At 31.5% G+C, this 16648-nt stretch overlaps 2 protein-coding genes across 4 annotated transcripts; one reads left to right on the top strand and one right to left on the bottom strand.

The window, feature by feature from the left end:
• Positions 1-963: 963 nt before the first annotated feature.
• LOC126846178 (uncharacterized) lies at positions 964-6829 on the bottom strand. The gene is made up of 4 exons (XM_050585402.1): positions 5983-6829; positions 5455-5599; positions 2255-2473; positions 964-1672 (listed from the first exon to the last, which is right to left on the bottom strand). The coding sequence occupies exons 1-4, from the start codon at positions 6827-6829 to the stop codon at positions 1612-1614; spliced, it is 1272 nt and encodes a 423-aa protein (XP_050441359.1). The 3' UTR covers positions 964-1611.
• A 3985-nt stretch (positions 6830-10814) lies between these two features.
• Positions 10815-16347, top strand: LOC126846907 (uncharacterized). Of its 3 annotated transcripts, none has more exons than XM_050586764.1 (9): positions 10815-10980; positions 11082-11426; positions 11515-11665; positions 11965-12094; positions 12454-12629; positions 12704-13013; positions 13076-13233; positions 13298-13481; positions 14297-16347. In XM_050586764.1, the coding sequence occupies exons 2-9, from the start codon at positions 11149-11151 to the stop codon at positions 15256-15258; spliced, it is 2349 nt and encodes a 782-aa protein (XP_050442721.1). In that variant the 5' UTR covers positions 10815-10980; positions 11082-11148; the 3' UTR covers positions 15259-16347. The 3 variants fall into 3 exon arrangements, with proteins under 3 accessions (XP_050442721.1, XP_050442720.1, XP_050442722.1); XM_050586763.1 differs by having other exon boundaries at positions 13295-13481; positions 14297-16344; XM_050586765.1 differs by lacking the exon at positions 10815-10980 and having other exon boundaries at positions 11137-11426; positions 13295-13481; positions 14297-16346.
• Positions 16348-16648: the final 301 nt, after the last annotated feature.

Here is a 16648-nt window from a genome sequence, read left to right as displayed (position 1 = left end):
AAATATATAGTTAACATCGTCCCTTATGTGTTAAAACTTTATCAACAACCTTTTTAAAGATAAGGTATATATATATATATATATATATATATATTTCTTTTAATCGTTGAAACAAACTGTAACTTACTGTAAGTTTCAGTTGAGATAATATAAACGTTACAATTTAAACATCTTAAGTTCTTGGGGTTTTAACACATAAGTAATAAGGCAATATTGTTAAACAAATGTAGGCTAACTATATGAACTATGAAAGTACCTATGAAAAACAATTCAAATTTTCTAGTTAATTGATTTATCTTTTTCCAAGACAAGAGTATAAAACTTATAATGCACCACATAGATAGTGTTATGACCAAGATGGGGAGGGGATAAAAGGGGAAGGGGTGTATCTTCCTCTTGTTGGCATATTTGTTTAATGAAACCGTAAGCGGTCGGTTTTTAAGGAGTTTCATATAGGCAATATATAAGAAAAAAGTGGGTTTAATAAGTTTCGACATATTTTCAGGTTGATTTATATAAGCTTCATGGTCTTATTTTTAACGAACCTATACAATCTTCTAGTTAGTTAAGCCATTTTGGTGGTAAAAAATGCTAACGCTGTGTCAAAATTATGAGACTGGTAGGTCCAATTTGAGTTAAGACGACACTTATAATAATCGACACTTTTTAAAAAAAATGTATAATCTCACCGTAATTTTAAGTTGAAAAATATATACATTTTTTTGGGTGTTTTCCTCAATTTCGAAGGGGTAAACTTTTCACATTTTTGGCCCAATAAAATGCTATTGAGGTACGATTTCTGGTCCATAAACTTGCTACGGGAATTAATCTGTTCAACAGTTAAGGAAATGTCATGGGTCAGACACACACACAAAAAAATAACACATCATTGTTGGAAAAATACTTTCATTGCTCCGCATCGAAGCTAAAAAATAATACATTCGTTTATCAATACGGGTTAGCTTACAATACATTACATTCTCGCCGAAGCTAAACATAAATAATATAATAAATACAATATTATACTGATGTCATTCATTATCTACTACACGCGATCAATATTATTAATTATTATCATAGTAGTAAAGAAATACTAAATTTCCTTGCTGTCACTCCATCATTATGCATATCATATTATGATCGATATAATACCGTATGAGAGCTCCTTTATTGTATTATCTCTAAAGAGAGACTTGAGTTCTTAAACTTGATCAGCGGGTACCCTATACATATATGCATATAGAATTTTTTTTCTTTCAATTTTGCTTTTGTCTTTTGCATGATTAAACCATTATTTTTTTTAAATTTTTTTTTTACTAGGGCCTATTTAGAGAGCGTATATGTGTACATGTATATAGTATACGTATACTATATACATGTCCATCGTGATGTATAATATAACAACAGCGACTATTAAAATAATTGTAATTGTATATTCACGCCAATGGTGTTTTTGAAAAAAAAACAATAGGCCCTAAACAGCTATTCATTGTTACGTTAAGTCTATATAGACGCAAGCGTTGGTTTAACGGATCGCAGAAACATATATTATTATTTATAATATATATTATATTATAATATGGTCATCGTGTGGTTAGAAAAACGCGTTGTTTAACCGTATGATAGTAGCTCGCTTTTCCTCAGCCTGTATTCGGTGGGCGTCAACATCCCTCTGAAACACAATATCAGTCTTGTAAATAAATATCTTTTGATATCACCATAAAGAAAATTAAAAAAAGTACAAAAAACCAAGACGGAAGTATTTACAGTGAGCGGGGTCCGTGTTTTTATTTTAAGATGCAGTAGGACGCTAATTGTATTGTAGGAAATTTGAAATGCACAGATGACTTGACGAATTTATAAACTCGAGAAATAATTAGATTTCTACATGAGATATTGTAATACAAAATATAGGTCTAATTTTCATTTTTACCATTATTTAAGTTTCACTCCAAGCCTTAACAAGCATCGAGTATAAACGTTCTGTTATTAAGTTCTCCTAAGATAGCCAGTTAAATTATAACTTTTGGCTGGCGTGTCACCTTATCCCTTAACCCTGACCTCTTATAACTCATCCTTATTTTAAACTATCAGGTTAACCGTGTGAAATGATCAGTTTAAATTAAGAGTGGAGTTAAGTGGGTGGAGAGCACAGTAAAACATATTCATAATTTTTATGTTTCTCTTTGAAGTGGAGGAAGTTTCTTTAGCCCTGCTTATTATTTCTAATGGTTGTTGATTTTACTGTGTTTACCTGAGTATGGTGTCAAATGTGACAGAAACGCCTTTGTCAGTCATTTTTTTGAAAAGCGCCCAACACTCTTTTTCCTTGTCGGATTGCAACAACGGCTGGCCGTCGGCCACGTTAGGGCAAACGGCCATTTCGGCAGCACCGTCAGCCCGCACTTCAACATCGACTATTTCGGTCAGGTTTTGGGCCACTTTCGTTTTCTCAGCAGCGTCTTCATCTTCCCTGGAATCGATATAAAAAAAAGAAGTATATATTTTGTAATATATAATTTAGTAGTTTTTTTTTCATTTTTCCTTTTAAACGTTAGTTGATGATACATTTTAATTTTCCATGTTTGTCAAATGCCAAAAAGAAATCACGACAGAATACTTAAGCTATTTGCGGGTTGGATCCAAAAGTTTCAATGTGTGAATATGTTATTTTTCAGGAAAGCTAATTTAAGTGTATTCGATATTTTTCATCTTATCAAATGATCAAAACATAAAATTTTTTAAATTATACCAGAAGTTATATCTCAACAGTTAATTAAGAATACTCACACAGTACCTTATGGATCCAAGCCCAAATTACTTCTGGGTTTGGGTCAGGAGAGCGGGGGGCGGGGGTAAGTAAAAGTTTACTTTTCCTAGACATAGTCTAATATATACACACAAGACCGTCACGCAAATGTAATGTCTTATGAGCGTGAACACAACGACGAACGGGTATCAATTTGCATTTTATTTGTCAATCGATACAGCGCATACAACAATCTTAATAATAAAACTGTCATACTATTATTATTATTATTATTGTTATTACCTGTACCTACCTACCTACCTACTTATCGGGTAGTTGTTTCGTTTTAGCTTCTGTTTAAAAAGTTTTCGCATACGTGCCTTCGTGTTTGCCCGTAGTAAAAAGTAATAGCGGTGTATATAGAAAACTTTAGGACGGTTTTCAATAAATCGAAATAAATAACGATGCTAATAGGACGTTATATAATGTAGGTTATGTCGTCGTGAGAAGTAAAATATATAATACTTTACTACAATAATAGTTGTAACTTCAATAATAACGTCATCGGTTTGGTATTAGAATAATAATTCCCCAAATAATACCCGGTTGGAGATTAGGTACAACAAAACGATGCACGTTTAACAAATCCAACTTTTCTAGGTTGATTTATGAACGCACGACACGAAAATGTCCAATGCCAGGACATAATATCACTATGGTAATAGTATTCATGTTTCGATACGTTTTATTTTAGAATCTAATAAGCAAATTTGAATTTTATTTAAATAATTAGATTTGTATTACAGGGCACTCCACGTTAAACAATAGGTACACGGTTTATTTTCTACACTTCTGCATTACGTTGCTATTTATTTTTTAAATGGATAAAAACTATTTACTAATTTTTCCATTTTCTCTATTCTTTTTTTCTGAACAAATGGAATCGATCACACAAATCATGTCTTTCTTCACAAATACACACCAGCGCAAGACATTAATCGGCTCAGTAAAAGAAAAAAACCGTAATATTTCTTAGCGGAGTATACATTTGTCATATTGTCCTCTAATTACTACCTCAAAACTTAAGCGTTAATTCTCTAAAATAATTTAGATAGGTCAAGAATTATATATTAGTTGGGAATTACTTATTTTTACTTGGTATTAATTTTTAATAGGAATTATCATAAAATAGATTTGTCGTATTTTTGTGATTAATTAATGGGTAAGTAAAAATATTACAGTTAAAAATATGATACCAACGAAATAAATAATTTTTTAATTATATATATTACATTACAAATAGTAATAAGTATATATATTACATTATATTATATTATAGTTACAGTGCAACAACACACAAATAAGTTCAAGTTTCTTTTTGCCGCTACATGGAATTCGTTGGGTTTGTGTTTAATTTTAACTATATATAATCTTATTTTTTGGTTTAATGGCCGTTCTCAAAAGTTAAGCTTTAAAATAGAGTGATGTTAGTTTAAAATTACTAAAATTATAGACTAAACAGCTTACAGCTATAATAAACTATGTAATGTTCTATACTAGTTAAAAAAAACATTTGCTGAAAAAGTTATTGAATAAATCAAGACTAAAAGAGAAAAAAAAAAGAAAAAACTTAAATTTCAGAAAAATTGAACTTTAAGTTATCTATAAAATATTTTGATTTAACAATTGGTATAATTATTATGCATCTGATACTTTTTTAATACAGTGCCTATTGAATGTAAGTTTAAAATAAGTCTTCCCGTTAAATTCATTTATTTTCTAGAAATACCAGTTGGGTACCAAAAATAAGGCGTAAATACTATAAAAAAATCAATTTATTTTGCGCTTGTATGTATTAAAAAAAATATTCATTTAAAAACAATTTCTTGAAATTTGTACTCGGTCGTTGGCTTTTTCAAAAATGTATGTATAAAAAATATATAATTCACTACAAATTCTGCGATATGTGTGAATGAACTCAAGTTAAACTAATATGTTCACAGCTTTTACGAGTTAATTGAAAATTTGATTAAAATTTAATATGTAATTTTGCCTCGACTCGATAATGTATTTAAATATATCCGTTTAATTTAATATTTAATTCAAAATAAAATTGTAGGTGCACACGCTTTCTTATAGACACACTATTGTGGTATTTTTAATATATTTTTTAGGTAAAGTGGTATTGAAATACAAAAAAAATATTTCCTCATTTTTAAGCAAAAACACACGAATGGAGGAATATCGGCCAAAACAGGATGGGTCAACAATAGGACAGATTCTGGTCGTACATAATATTCATGTTTATGTTTCAATAACTTTTAAAATTGAAGCTTTAACATGAATATGTTTTATGGAGGTCGGCTCAAAATGTTTCCAGTAAGATCAAAATCTGTCCCATTGTTGACCTAAAACGTTTTGGCCCATGAGCCTCCAACTCTCTTATCATATTTCCTGCTATTTGATCACTTTTCCTTATCGCTCATCCTTTTTTATAAACTACCAGGCAAATCGTGTGAATTGATCGGTTAAGATTAATAAGATAGCCCGAATATCGTGCTACGATTCCACGAACGAGTTCACAAAGAGTTTGACGAGCCGTTAAATTCGTCGGGTTTCGTACAGCCTGACGTTAAAATATTATGACATTAAATTTACTTGTTGGCATATACTCGAAAAAAATACTATTTGTTATTAATGTGTACCTCGTCGAGTCGATTGTTCTGGATTTGATCAACGATTTTCCCGTGCGATTGTTGTTCGACGGCTTTTGTTTTTCGATCGACTGCACGGCACTGTCGAATGACTTCTGATGATAACGAATGTTGCTGCTGAACTGAGGAAACGTCACTGAAATTGAATTCAAAGTGTAAAAAACAAACGATCATTATCTGCCGACGAAAACGGAATGGCTACAAGTGTTGGCCAATCATACACAACCGACATTATGGAGACTAACTTAATTGTCGCACGCAAAAGTAGTGTTCCAAAAGGGCAATCGAGAAATTATTCAAAAAGTTTTCGCGTGTAAATTGAAGGTTTAGGAAAAGTTTAGGTGCGCAACGATCGTTACCGGCTGATAACATTAAAATAGTGGTAAATTAACGGCGGATAACATCTTTTTAATTGTCTGCGGCGCTTACTGGATTCTCATACGATGTAATAATATGTATATATTTATGCTAAGCAGCCCCGTGCAAAACTCATAGGACTCAATCTCAATATTAATATACCGGTTTTCGCGGGGACTTGGTCGGTAACGGCAGTGTCCTCGGTGTCGCTGCCGACCGGGCTCAACAGAGACATCATCGTTATGACTTCTGCGTTTTGATTCTTCTTGACAGCACGTCTTGCGTTCGGTTGTTGGCCTTCTGTGTCGATGCTCTTGTGAAAAGCTTTGCTTCGGCAGGACTTTAGTTTCCTGGATTGGAACCTGTGAATTTCCTGTCTTCGAGAGTTCATCGCGTGCAGCGTACCTTGGGCAGAGTTCTGCTGGTGAAGGGGCCTCGTCGAAGGCGCCGACATAGCCCTGGTAAAAACGTGTTGCCTGTCGTTTTGTTTTTTCGAATTTTTGTAAAACCGAACCCTCCTCGCGGCCGCCGATAAGGGTTTCTTCTCCTCGTCGCAAGACTCTTCGCTCTCGGCCACGTTGTTCGGTAACTGCACCTCCAGCGCGGCCCGGCCAGAGTCGTGCCGTTGCGGACCTTCCGCCGGTGTTTTCGGTACTTCTTGACCCGTGATCTCCATCGAAGGGTCCTCGACCACGTTCCTGGCCAAATATATGTTTATGCAAGACTTCGATTTTTCCCGGTCGGTCCACGCTTGCCGCAGTCTTTGCGCGAATTCCTCTTTGGATTCGTGTAGGGTTTCGGCTTTCAGGCAAACCGTGGTCGGGTTCGCCGTCGGTCGTGCACTTTTCTTCTCGGTCTTCACAAGTCTGTTGATCGGACGCGAAATCGCTTCCGAAACACAAATAGTTTCCGTTTCCGTTTTGTTAAAACTCGAATGTTTTTCAGTCCATCCTTTCTTGGCCTTGGTCTTTTTATCGTCCGTTTCTTTGGCACAGCCGGTGGACGCCATATTTCGCGCAGATTCTACGAGTTCTCTATGTAACTTTTAATCTGGCTATCGACATAAATGAGCCTGAAAAAAAAAACAAATATATATTATTATCGAACAGCGGCCAGCTTTCTAATTATTTACATCGCGCACAATTTTATCAGGATGGAACTTTCAAATTTTAGATTTACAAAATAAAAGTAGATTGCACTATTTTTATGCCTTGGAAGAATTCAATAATAATAAATAAATGTTTACCTATATAATAATGGATTATAATAATAATATATTGGACGAAAACAAATTATTTAAACACAAAACTGAACGAAATCATTGATAAAAAATTCTAGTTTATGTAATCATTTTTTCATTCAATTATGACATAAATAATTTAAAAATTGGAAAATATTTTTTTTGTGAAAATTCGAATTTTGGGAGAGCCAAAATATACACAGAACATACAATTTTAAAATCAGTTTATTAACCAGGTGCGATTGAAGAAAATTAATGATTCAAAAATATTTAAAACTAATAAAATATTGTTAAAGAAATTTGCTCATAAATACATTTTGTTTGTTATGAGCGCGGCGCCGAGCGAGAAAATATTTTATCGACCATCGATGTGATTTATGATCATAATAGTTTTTAAACTTTTTTAACAATTTTCTAAATAAAAACTTAAGATAATTATTGAAATTTTGTAACCTTTCGTATTAATAGTATTCGTGCACGATGACCACAATGTACTAAGTTTTTAATTTATATCCCTAAATTTAGCTTCAAAATAAATACTTTTTTACTTTTAGTAGTTTTTTTTATCGATTTTTCGCCAAAAAAAATGATCGGTAGTCACAATTTATATTTTTTCATTACGTTAAATATATATTAGACGGTAGACCTATATTCTGTATAATTTTCAGCTCTTAAGTTCTAAAATTTTAACTAGAAAACAAAACAAAAATTATTCACAGAGGTGTTGATCGGGTAAATCGGTCCAGTAAAAAAAAATGTACGTTTTGGAAATCAAATACAAAGTTAAAACTTTTTGTCACTATTCAATACAATTGAAACACATCAAACGTTTGTTGATTCGTACCGCATTAAATATAAAACTGGACGATTCGTAACATGTTTTTACAATTTGTTAGTTTTTCTAGAAATTGTATTTAACAATTTTATTATTATGCATACATTCTACTATTTACTGCAATTAAGTAATGTACACTTTTCTTATGTTACTGGGCCTTGGCCTGTATTATATTATTAAAATAAAAATAAAATAAAACAATAAATTATTGTGCAAGATAAATTAGAAGATATAGTTTTTTTTTGAACCGATAATGTATTACTTTTTTCGCTTAGAATATTTTAAATGTTTACTTACTATATTTAAAAAAAAAAACATAAACATTCACAACTTTTGTTAGTAACACAAATTATTATGAACGTTCACATGTTTGAACATACCCGGATAAACATTCTAGCCCGACTGTGACTAAAAACACACGTCTTGCAAGAGTGTTTCGATTTGTTTTATTTATTTATTTTTTTTTTTTTACACGAACTTCTCATAGTTTATTGATCTTGAGAAATTATTGTTTTCATTGTATTTTCATGCGTTTTTGCCGGTGCGTAATGGCTTTGTTTAGATGCGTCGCCAAGACGACATGTCGTCGACCAACTGTTTACATTCTCAAAATATGTTAATGTACCCCAAGTAACCATAAACGTTTTTGTATTTCCCCGCACGTCTGAAGTGGTAGGTATCGGCAAAGTTAATAATTGTTTATTGAATAAACGATTCAATAAAGAGAAGAAAAAAAAAACCTAAATCGTTGTTGAAAACGCAAAAAGCTGTTTTTGTCTGACTTTTAGGTACTTTCCGCAGTATGTTTACTATCATTAACGATGTTGACCGTGTACCTAGTAATTTGTAATATATTACCTGTCAATTTAGATCATGTAAGGAATGTTGTACAATAATAAAAAATAGATATACACTTTACGATATAAGAAAACAAGTTTTTCGGCCGAATGGTTTTTGAACATAGATTATTATTGCTAGAAATTCAACGATTCAAAGTATTTAAATACTTTGTTAAAATAGGTACTATGGAATTTGTAGTTTTCATTTAATTTTAATGAGTTGTAATAAAAATACATTTTAATGTAAAAAAAACCCTAATTTTTGTACAAAATATTACTGCTTAAATTATTCCATTTGAAAGCATTTAAAAAATATCATAGTTTATCCATTTACAATCACAGTATGATTAAGTATACTGCCTATGAAAACTACAGTATACACTATACACCAATTTGGATATGTGCAACTAAATTCACTTCGTGAATTGCACCTGAACTGTTTTTACAAAATGATTTCAACATAAAAGGTTGTCTAACCGAGTGACACTATAATAAGGTTATCAGCACTGTAACCACGCCTACTCAAATTCATTGTATTTTCATTATAATAGAACAGAAATAGGCAGAGTTTTACCATAATACATTATGATTATGAGCCAGTTACCTACCCATGGTTAAGTAAATTATTTATTTCCCGTGTACATTATTCGTTTGGATTTTTTATTTTCATTTAGTTAATCTGACAAAGCTGCTGTAATTCACCGATTTAACACGACTGCCTCCAAATCGGGTCATTACTTATTAACAATAAAAAATTACTCAAATTAATAATAACTATTTAAAGTTTTAAATAATAAACTGATTCGAATAGTTCACCATCTAAAAAATGTAACTTTATATTAAATAAAATATTTAACGAGCTAAATTTAACTCATTATTTGTTATAAAAAAAAAATCAATTTAATTTGAATAAGGTGAGATTGCAAGTAACGCTTAATATTTTAGGTAGTTCATATCAGCTATAATATAGTTTGTAAATTCATAATTTTTGTTTGCTCAAACCAAAATATTCAATAAATACACAAAATATGCTATCTAAGAATAAATAAATAGTATAACATCACGAGAATGTAAACAAACAGCGAAAATATTGTTAGATTTTCAAAAAAGTCAATTTCTGGCTGCTTTTCTGACTTAACCTTTGTACTTACATACAAATACATGACAAGCAAAATAATAGATAATTATTTTAAATTAATTAAATACGAAGGGTTTGGGGTGTTCAACCCCTTGTAAAAATTTAGCAGAAGGGTGGGTAGGTATCTTTTGCATGTTAGTTAGGGGACTTAGTAAAATATTTTTTATCAGTTCTAGTACCTATTAAGATATGATTTGGTTTGTCTAAATAAACCGTAGATTAAAAAATATTTTAAGCTGATGCGACATATATTTTTAGTCATTATGTTTAATATTATATTGATTTCAGACATCATAAAACATTTAATATTATATTATAATTTTGTTATTACTTTTTACCTATAGGTATACCTATGTTGTGTTTATAAATAATAATAATGATTAGGTATTATTTTAATTTTTAGCGATAAATAATCGATAGAGCAATTAAACAACTTTAAACAAAATATTTATCAATACACGTTTATACTTAATTTAACAATTTTTTTAAATGTTTATATAATGATGCAATGTAGTAAAACAAAGATGTTATATTTTATCAATTAATCATTTTTACCTTAGAAATTCAAACTGGCGCATTCCATCAATACAGTCAATCTCGGCGGTACGACCGACGGCAGGAGGTAAGCCGAGAAAATCATGGCAGAAAAAAAAACTAATCAATGTAATTTAAATTCCAATTCAAAGGTCGTAGCCGTGTAATAATGCATAATATAAATATTTTTTCCATTGCTTACAAATGATTTTTGCATTTTTACTCAATCGATAGCGAACATGTCGCTTGATTTTTAATTTTGAAAATGTTGAAACAAACATTTATTTTCCTCCATGACTAGAGTGATAACGTTATCGCGTATTTTCTTGCTCGCTCCCCCGCCCCTCACCCGCTGGCATGTTTAGTGTTATTAAATAGTAAATTGACTATCTAGATGTGCTTTTTTTTTTTTTTGAACAAAATTTGACGAAAATTTAGCATAATGTAATGACGATTATTAATATACTTAAAATTGTATACGAAAAAGTTTTCATAATACCATTAACGACTTTTTTTACCGAAATGACTAGGATTTTGAATAGTTTGACAATATCGTAATAAAATATTACAAAAGGTTAGTTAGTTAGTAGTCGTTTTATGTAGTTTTTTATATTTGTATCGACAAGAACAGCAACATATTATTATTATAAACTTCTTTTCGTTCATTATTTACAGATTACATATTCGTGTAATAAATGAACAGGACGTACGTAGCCATTCTGATTAAACGACAATTATTAAAATGATTGAATACTCCGACCAAGAGTTCGAAAAAAAGCTAATGCTTCTGAAAGACACTCAAGAAGCTATACAAACGTTGTCTACGTGGTGTCTGAAACGACATGAACATCACAAAAGTATCATTTCTAATTGGCTGAAAGCGATAAGAAAAGTGAAAATCGAAAAACGATTGACTCTGTTCTATTTGGCCAATGATGTGATCCAGTATAGTAAAAAAAAGAACTACAAGTTTGTTGACGGTTGGGCGACGGTCATTCAAAAAGCCATTCCATACGTCAGGTGAGTTTGTCGTCGCCAAAAGTATTAGCGGTCATTACACTAAGGACCATCTTCGTCTCTTGACCATGATGAATTTATTTTATTTCAGAGATGAAAAAATACAAAAGAAAATAACGAGAATTATCAACATATGGAAAGAACGAGGAGTGTACGACGATACTTACTTGGCCGATCTGACCGGTTTGTTAACTACTCCGATTCAAAAACTCAAACTAGCCGATCCCGTACAAGAATTTCAAGTAAGAATGCGCTACATGCGGATTTTTGTAAATAATTAAAAAGTGGATTATAAAAAAAAAAACTTTGAATGCCAATTTAAAATACTCAATTTTGTATGCCGACAATTATGTTGTCGACCGAAGTGATACGTTTTATAATATCTCAATTGAAGATAAAATATTTATTCAAGACTGATTTATTTTCATCTTTTAAAGTTTAAACCAACTTTTTCAACTAATTTTAAGGTCGATGAAAAACTGAGTCGGTTTTTAACTTCCAACTTAAGAAAGATTTTATATTTTCTGTGTTATTATTTAAGATTCAACCTTTAGCCGTTAAAATACGGTCGTGTGTTAAATTGGAGCAATTAACCGACCTCAAAATGAAAACGTTGAAGGAGACTAATTTACCGTTGACAAACAACGAATCTATACAAAACATGTTGAAAGGTAAAAATAGTATAAAAATATGTCTATATTTTTTAATAGCTTTATGATAAAACCAAAAAAAAAAAGTGACATATTATTTGGTCGTTTTGCAAATTATTATCATACACTTAAACAACTACTTTTTAAGAGTAAATAGTCTTTTGTTTATTTGTTTGCTATATAAATAATTTTCAGATTGAAATTGCGATTGTTTTAAAAAATGTGTTAGCTTACAATACTTTACAATTAATGTAATAATCCTAAAATCACGTTTTTGGAGTTTTTGATGTTGCAAATATTACTGTGGCAATATGGAATTGCGTTTGTAATTTTTTGTAATTTGTTTCATTATTATTATTTTTTTTTAATTTTAATTTTAGATCGTAACAGAAGTCATGAATTTCTCAACGAGTTAAATGACGGAATAGTAAAAATCGAAAGCTATATTAAATGTTTGAAAAAGGAAACAATCGATCGTGCTCAGCTAATAGACGCCCTGGAAGTGGCGACGTCTTATTACGACGAGCAAAACGAAGAAGTCAAAACTGTAGCTCAAGTAAATATAATATAATCCAATATTGTCATTTTTGTTTGTGCTAAAAGGTTTTCATCGTACAATTTTTATTTTAGGCTTATTTCAACTACAGCAAACGAGTGAGACAATTGTTGTCCAAATTGGAAACGCTCATAAATTCGTTGCCCACTGACAGTCCAATGCCATCACCTGACATAAACGCGCCGTCTCCGTCGTCCTCTTCAGTGTCCATCGAAGACATCAACATGCCAAACTTTAACATTGAAAATATCTCCAACGCGTCTGATTTCTTGATTAATAATTCTTCGTCTATTGAAAACAACGATAACGAAATTTACGTACCGACCATCAATTCCGACAGTATCAAGTCGTATGTTCCGTCTGAAACATATAATAATGTTCAAGGTACGTTTTGTTGTTGTGATCATGCTGTACACAATCTAATTGTTGTTCGTATATTCACCTAGACGTTTATGATCCGGCCGCCATGAATTTTCCAGTTATGGAAAACAAAGACTTACAAGATGGCAGCCAATTCACTTACGATGCTCCGTCACCACCTCCCGACGAGACGTTTGCGTTCCCGTCTTTTGCTGAGTCTACAAATCTTGGATACAGCAATCGAGTATTTTATTCAAATTTTATTAGTAGTTTTTTTACCATTGAATACCCAAATTTGTGTTTAGCAGCCAGACGACCAAACTATTAAGAAAAGCGCGTACGCCATGGACAACTACCACGAAGCTTACGTACCTACGCCAATATCTAGTCAAGCGTATATGAACACCGAGTACAACAATATGGTGTCTGACAACAATCTATCTTTGGTCGCCAACGATAAAACTATGCCGCTTAGGCAAGATCAAACTTTGGGTAAATATGCGATTGACCATGATTGCTCTGTATAATAAATACATTTGGGTGGTCGTTATTTTTTAAGTTTCAAATTTTGATGCAGAGACCCCTCCCAAATTTGTTCTTACATATTTAAAAATAATGGTAGTAAAATTTGGTTATGATTAATCATCCCTAAGTGCCCGAAAGGGTTACATTTAAACTAATAATGTATGCACCATTATTGTTTCATTTTTGTTAGTTTCCATATTTTCATCAATTAATTATAAGACTAAAATTCTTAAGTAAAATGTATTTAAAATTACATTTTTAGAAGAAAGGTTTTTTGTAAATATATTACTAAATCAACCATTTAGTTTTTATAGATGAATTTATGTAATTTTAATAATAATAGCATATTTGCTGGTCAGTTGGAATAAAAAAACAATAGTAATAAAAATGACAAAACATATTTTAAATTTATTATGTGTTTTCTACACATTTATCGTAGCAAGTAGAATAGTTTTTGAGATGAATAGAAAAAACTGAAAAACTACACCCAAGTTCAAATGTTCAACCTTTTGGGGCACATCTTAGGGTGGGTCAATCGTAACTAAATCCTACACACATTATTGTTATATGTCTAAAAACAAATTAGAGGGTTTCTCCTAAAATATTTTGAGGAAAAATTGTAGCTATATTACAGGACCACCTATGTATATTTATATATATTTTTTTTTAACTTTAATGTTTTAATTTTATGAAATCGCTAATAGTCATAAACGGATTAAAAGTTCATTGACTTGAACCTTTTTAATATCTTTGGTAATAATTTTTTTTTTAATGCTAAACAGGACTTGTCATATCGTCTGACCATGAAACATGGCCGGTAATGACATCGAAGTTTACAAGTTGGGACACATCTGTGCAAAACAGCTGGTCGTCACAGGACACTCCGGCATCACCACCTTATCACGAGAAGGTCTCTTACCACGACACTCCTATAATCAGTAAAACTAGTGGTGGACCCATTGCCGACCATTGCGTACAAGTGTCCAAAATGACGGACAGAGACGATAGAATTTTACCATCTAACATGATAAATGAAAACGCAGATATCGATCATAGGAATTTGATAAGCCTGACCAATTCTCCGTACATGAGCTCGCCAGTTGTATCTACAGACGTCGATTATAGAACGCTGCCTGGCATACCCATGCCGCCATCGCCTCCGGCTATGTTGATGGCCGCCGTCAACAAGCCTCCAAAAGACAATGTGGAGAGTGTCGATATGGACTTGAGCGACGACGACGACAGGCCGAAGGCGAATCACGAACAAACGACAAATCCTATGATTTTACCTCCTCCACCACCGCCGCCGCCAATGGTATTCGATTTCGAAACCCAACTGGCCGACGTGTCCAAGCAATGGGAACAAACGAGTCAGCAGCAGTGGACCAACGAAACGGCAAATTACAATGATGGTCAAACGTGGAACGTAGAACCGGTAGGGGTGGACCAGTGGAAACCACAGAACCAGTGGAAACAATCGGAGCAGCAATCCGGTGATTCAATTGGTTATAATCAAAAACAACCTGCGCACAACCAGTGGGAACAACAACCGGAAAACCAATGGCAGTCGCAAACCAATCATAGTAGAGATCAGCCGAGAAACGATTTCCGACCGAAATGGAATAGAGGGAATGGCAATAATAGTTGGCCGAGAGGGCCTAGAAATTTCTCTCAACGTTCCAGAACCGGCGGACGATGGAACCACGGGCCGAGATTCGGGCCTAGAAATCAACAACCTTGGTGAACGACTACACGAGGTTGGTTAAATAAAAAAAAAAATTTTTAGACTGAGGTGAGAGTATATATGTATATTTTTGTAATAATTTAATAATGATAAGATTTTCTGTTGTTTTTTTAATCAAGAGACCGCAAATGTAAGTTTATTAAAAATTAATTTGTTTTATTTTATTGTTATGTATACTAATAATGTAAGATAATTATTAACTAACAAACAAAAAAAAAAAATGCATCGTTTATACCACATAATGTGAAAAGAGAATTTTTTTTTTATTATTAAAAATAGTATATAATATTTATATTTATAAAACGTCAATGATTCCGACTTTGAATCTCACAAATGCAAATCATGTGTTATAGTTATTTGATTTTTCTCGTTTGAATTTATCGAGAAGATTGAACTATTTTTTTTGAAATTGTTGCAAATTTGTTTACTTAAATTATGCACTATTTTCGTAGTAATAAAAATGAAATCGAACACACCTTTATGAATCGGAAGTACAAAATACCAAAAATACCTAATAAGTCTAATTCGGTTTAGAAAACATATTTGATTTTGTAGCGATTAAACAATTTTTTTTTAAATAATAATATCAATCGTGTACACGTTTTGGAATACTGAGATTCATATTATATATGTTTATAACTAATTGATTAATGTCGTATCGATGGTTTGACCTTAATAACATGAGGTTACATTCGCTGTACAATTTCAATGTATATTTATCACCAACTGAGATAATATTTTGCGTTTCCTGATACAATTATACTAGCCTGTTTGTTTTTATAGTATATTTAAAAAATGAATTTATTTGCATGTATTTTTTATTTGGTATTTAGTTAAGTCGAAATAGTAATATAAATTATATATTTATTGTTTTTAGAAAACATGTTTTTATTGTCGTTTTTTAATGATTATTATCTTGAGTACAAATTGGTTTAATAAAATATAATATGTATTATAGATACGTTAGGTAATGTCTTACGATAAAAAAAAAATTATCTATTCCAACACCGGCTTTGGACTGATTATAATATTTTGCTATTATGGCCGTTCGGTTAATAGATTATTATATGTTGTCGCATTAACCTATTTTTTAAAATAAGCTTTTTTATGAAGAAAAAGAAAATAATATACAACAACATTATAATTATCAAATGTTTTCTGTATTGAACTTATTTTGTTTTCATTTAAAAAAAGAATAACACCATAGAATGAGCGGCTAGTACTTGTATTTACTTATTTATTGAATGCGATAAATTCATAAACAATTTTTTTTGATTGGTCGCACTTGTAGTTGTCGACAAATTTCTCAATAAAAAAACACATTATAAGTAAAATTATATAAGCCGTCATTAATGTATAATATATGGTCAATAATTAATTTTATTCATTA

Source organism: Adelges cooleyi, unplaced genomic scaffold (assembly GCF_023614345.1).
Source record: "Adelges cooleyi isolate 19-005CV unplaced genomic scaffold, UGA_ACOO_1.1 ACOO_flye_CR_arks_rails_tigmint_CR_PRNA_9, whole genome shotgun sequence".
NCBI lineage: Eukaryota > Metazoa > Arthropoda > Insecta > Hemiptera > Adelgidae > Adelges > Adelges cooleyi.
Note: the sequence above shows the minus strand (reverse complement) of the source record. Positions and strands in the feature narration are given on the sequence as shown.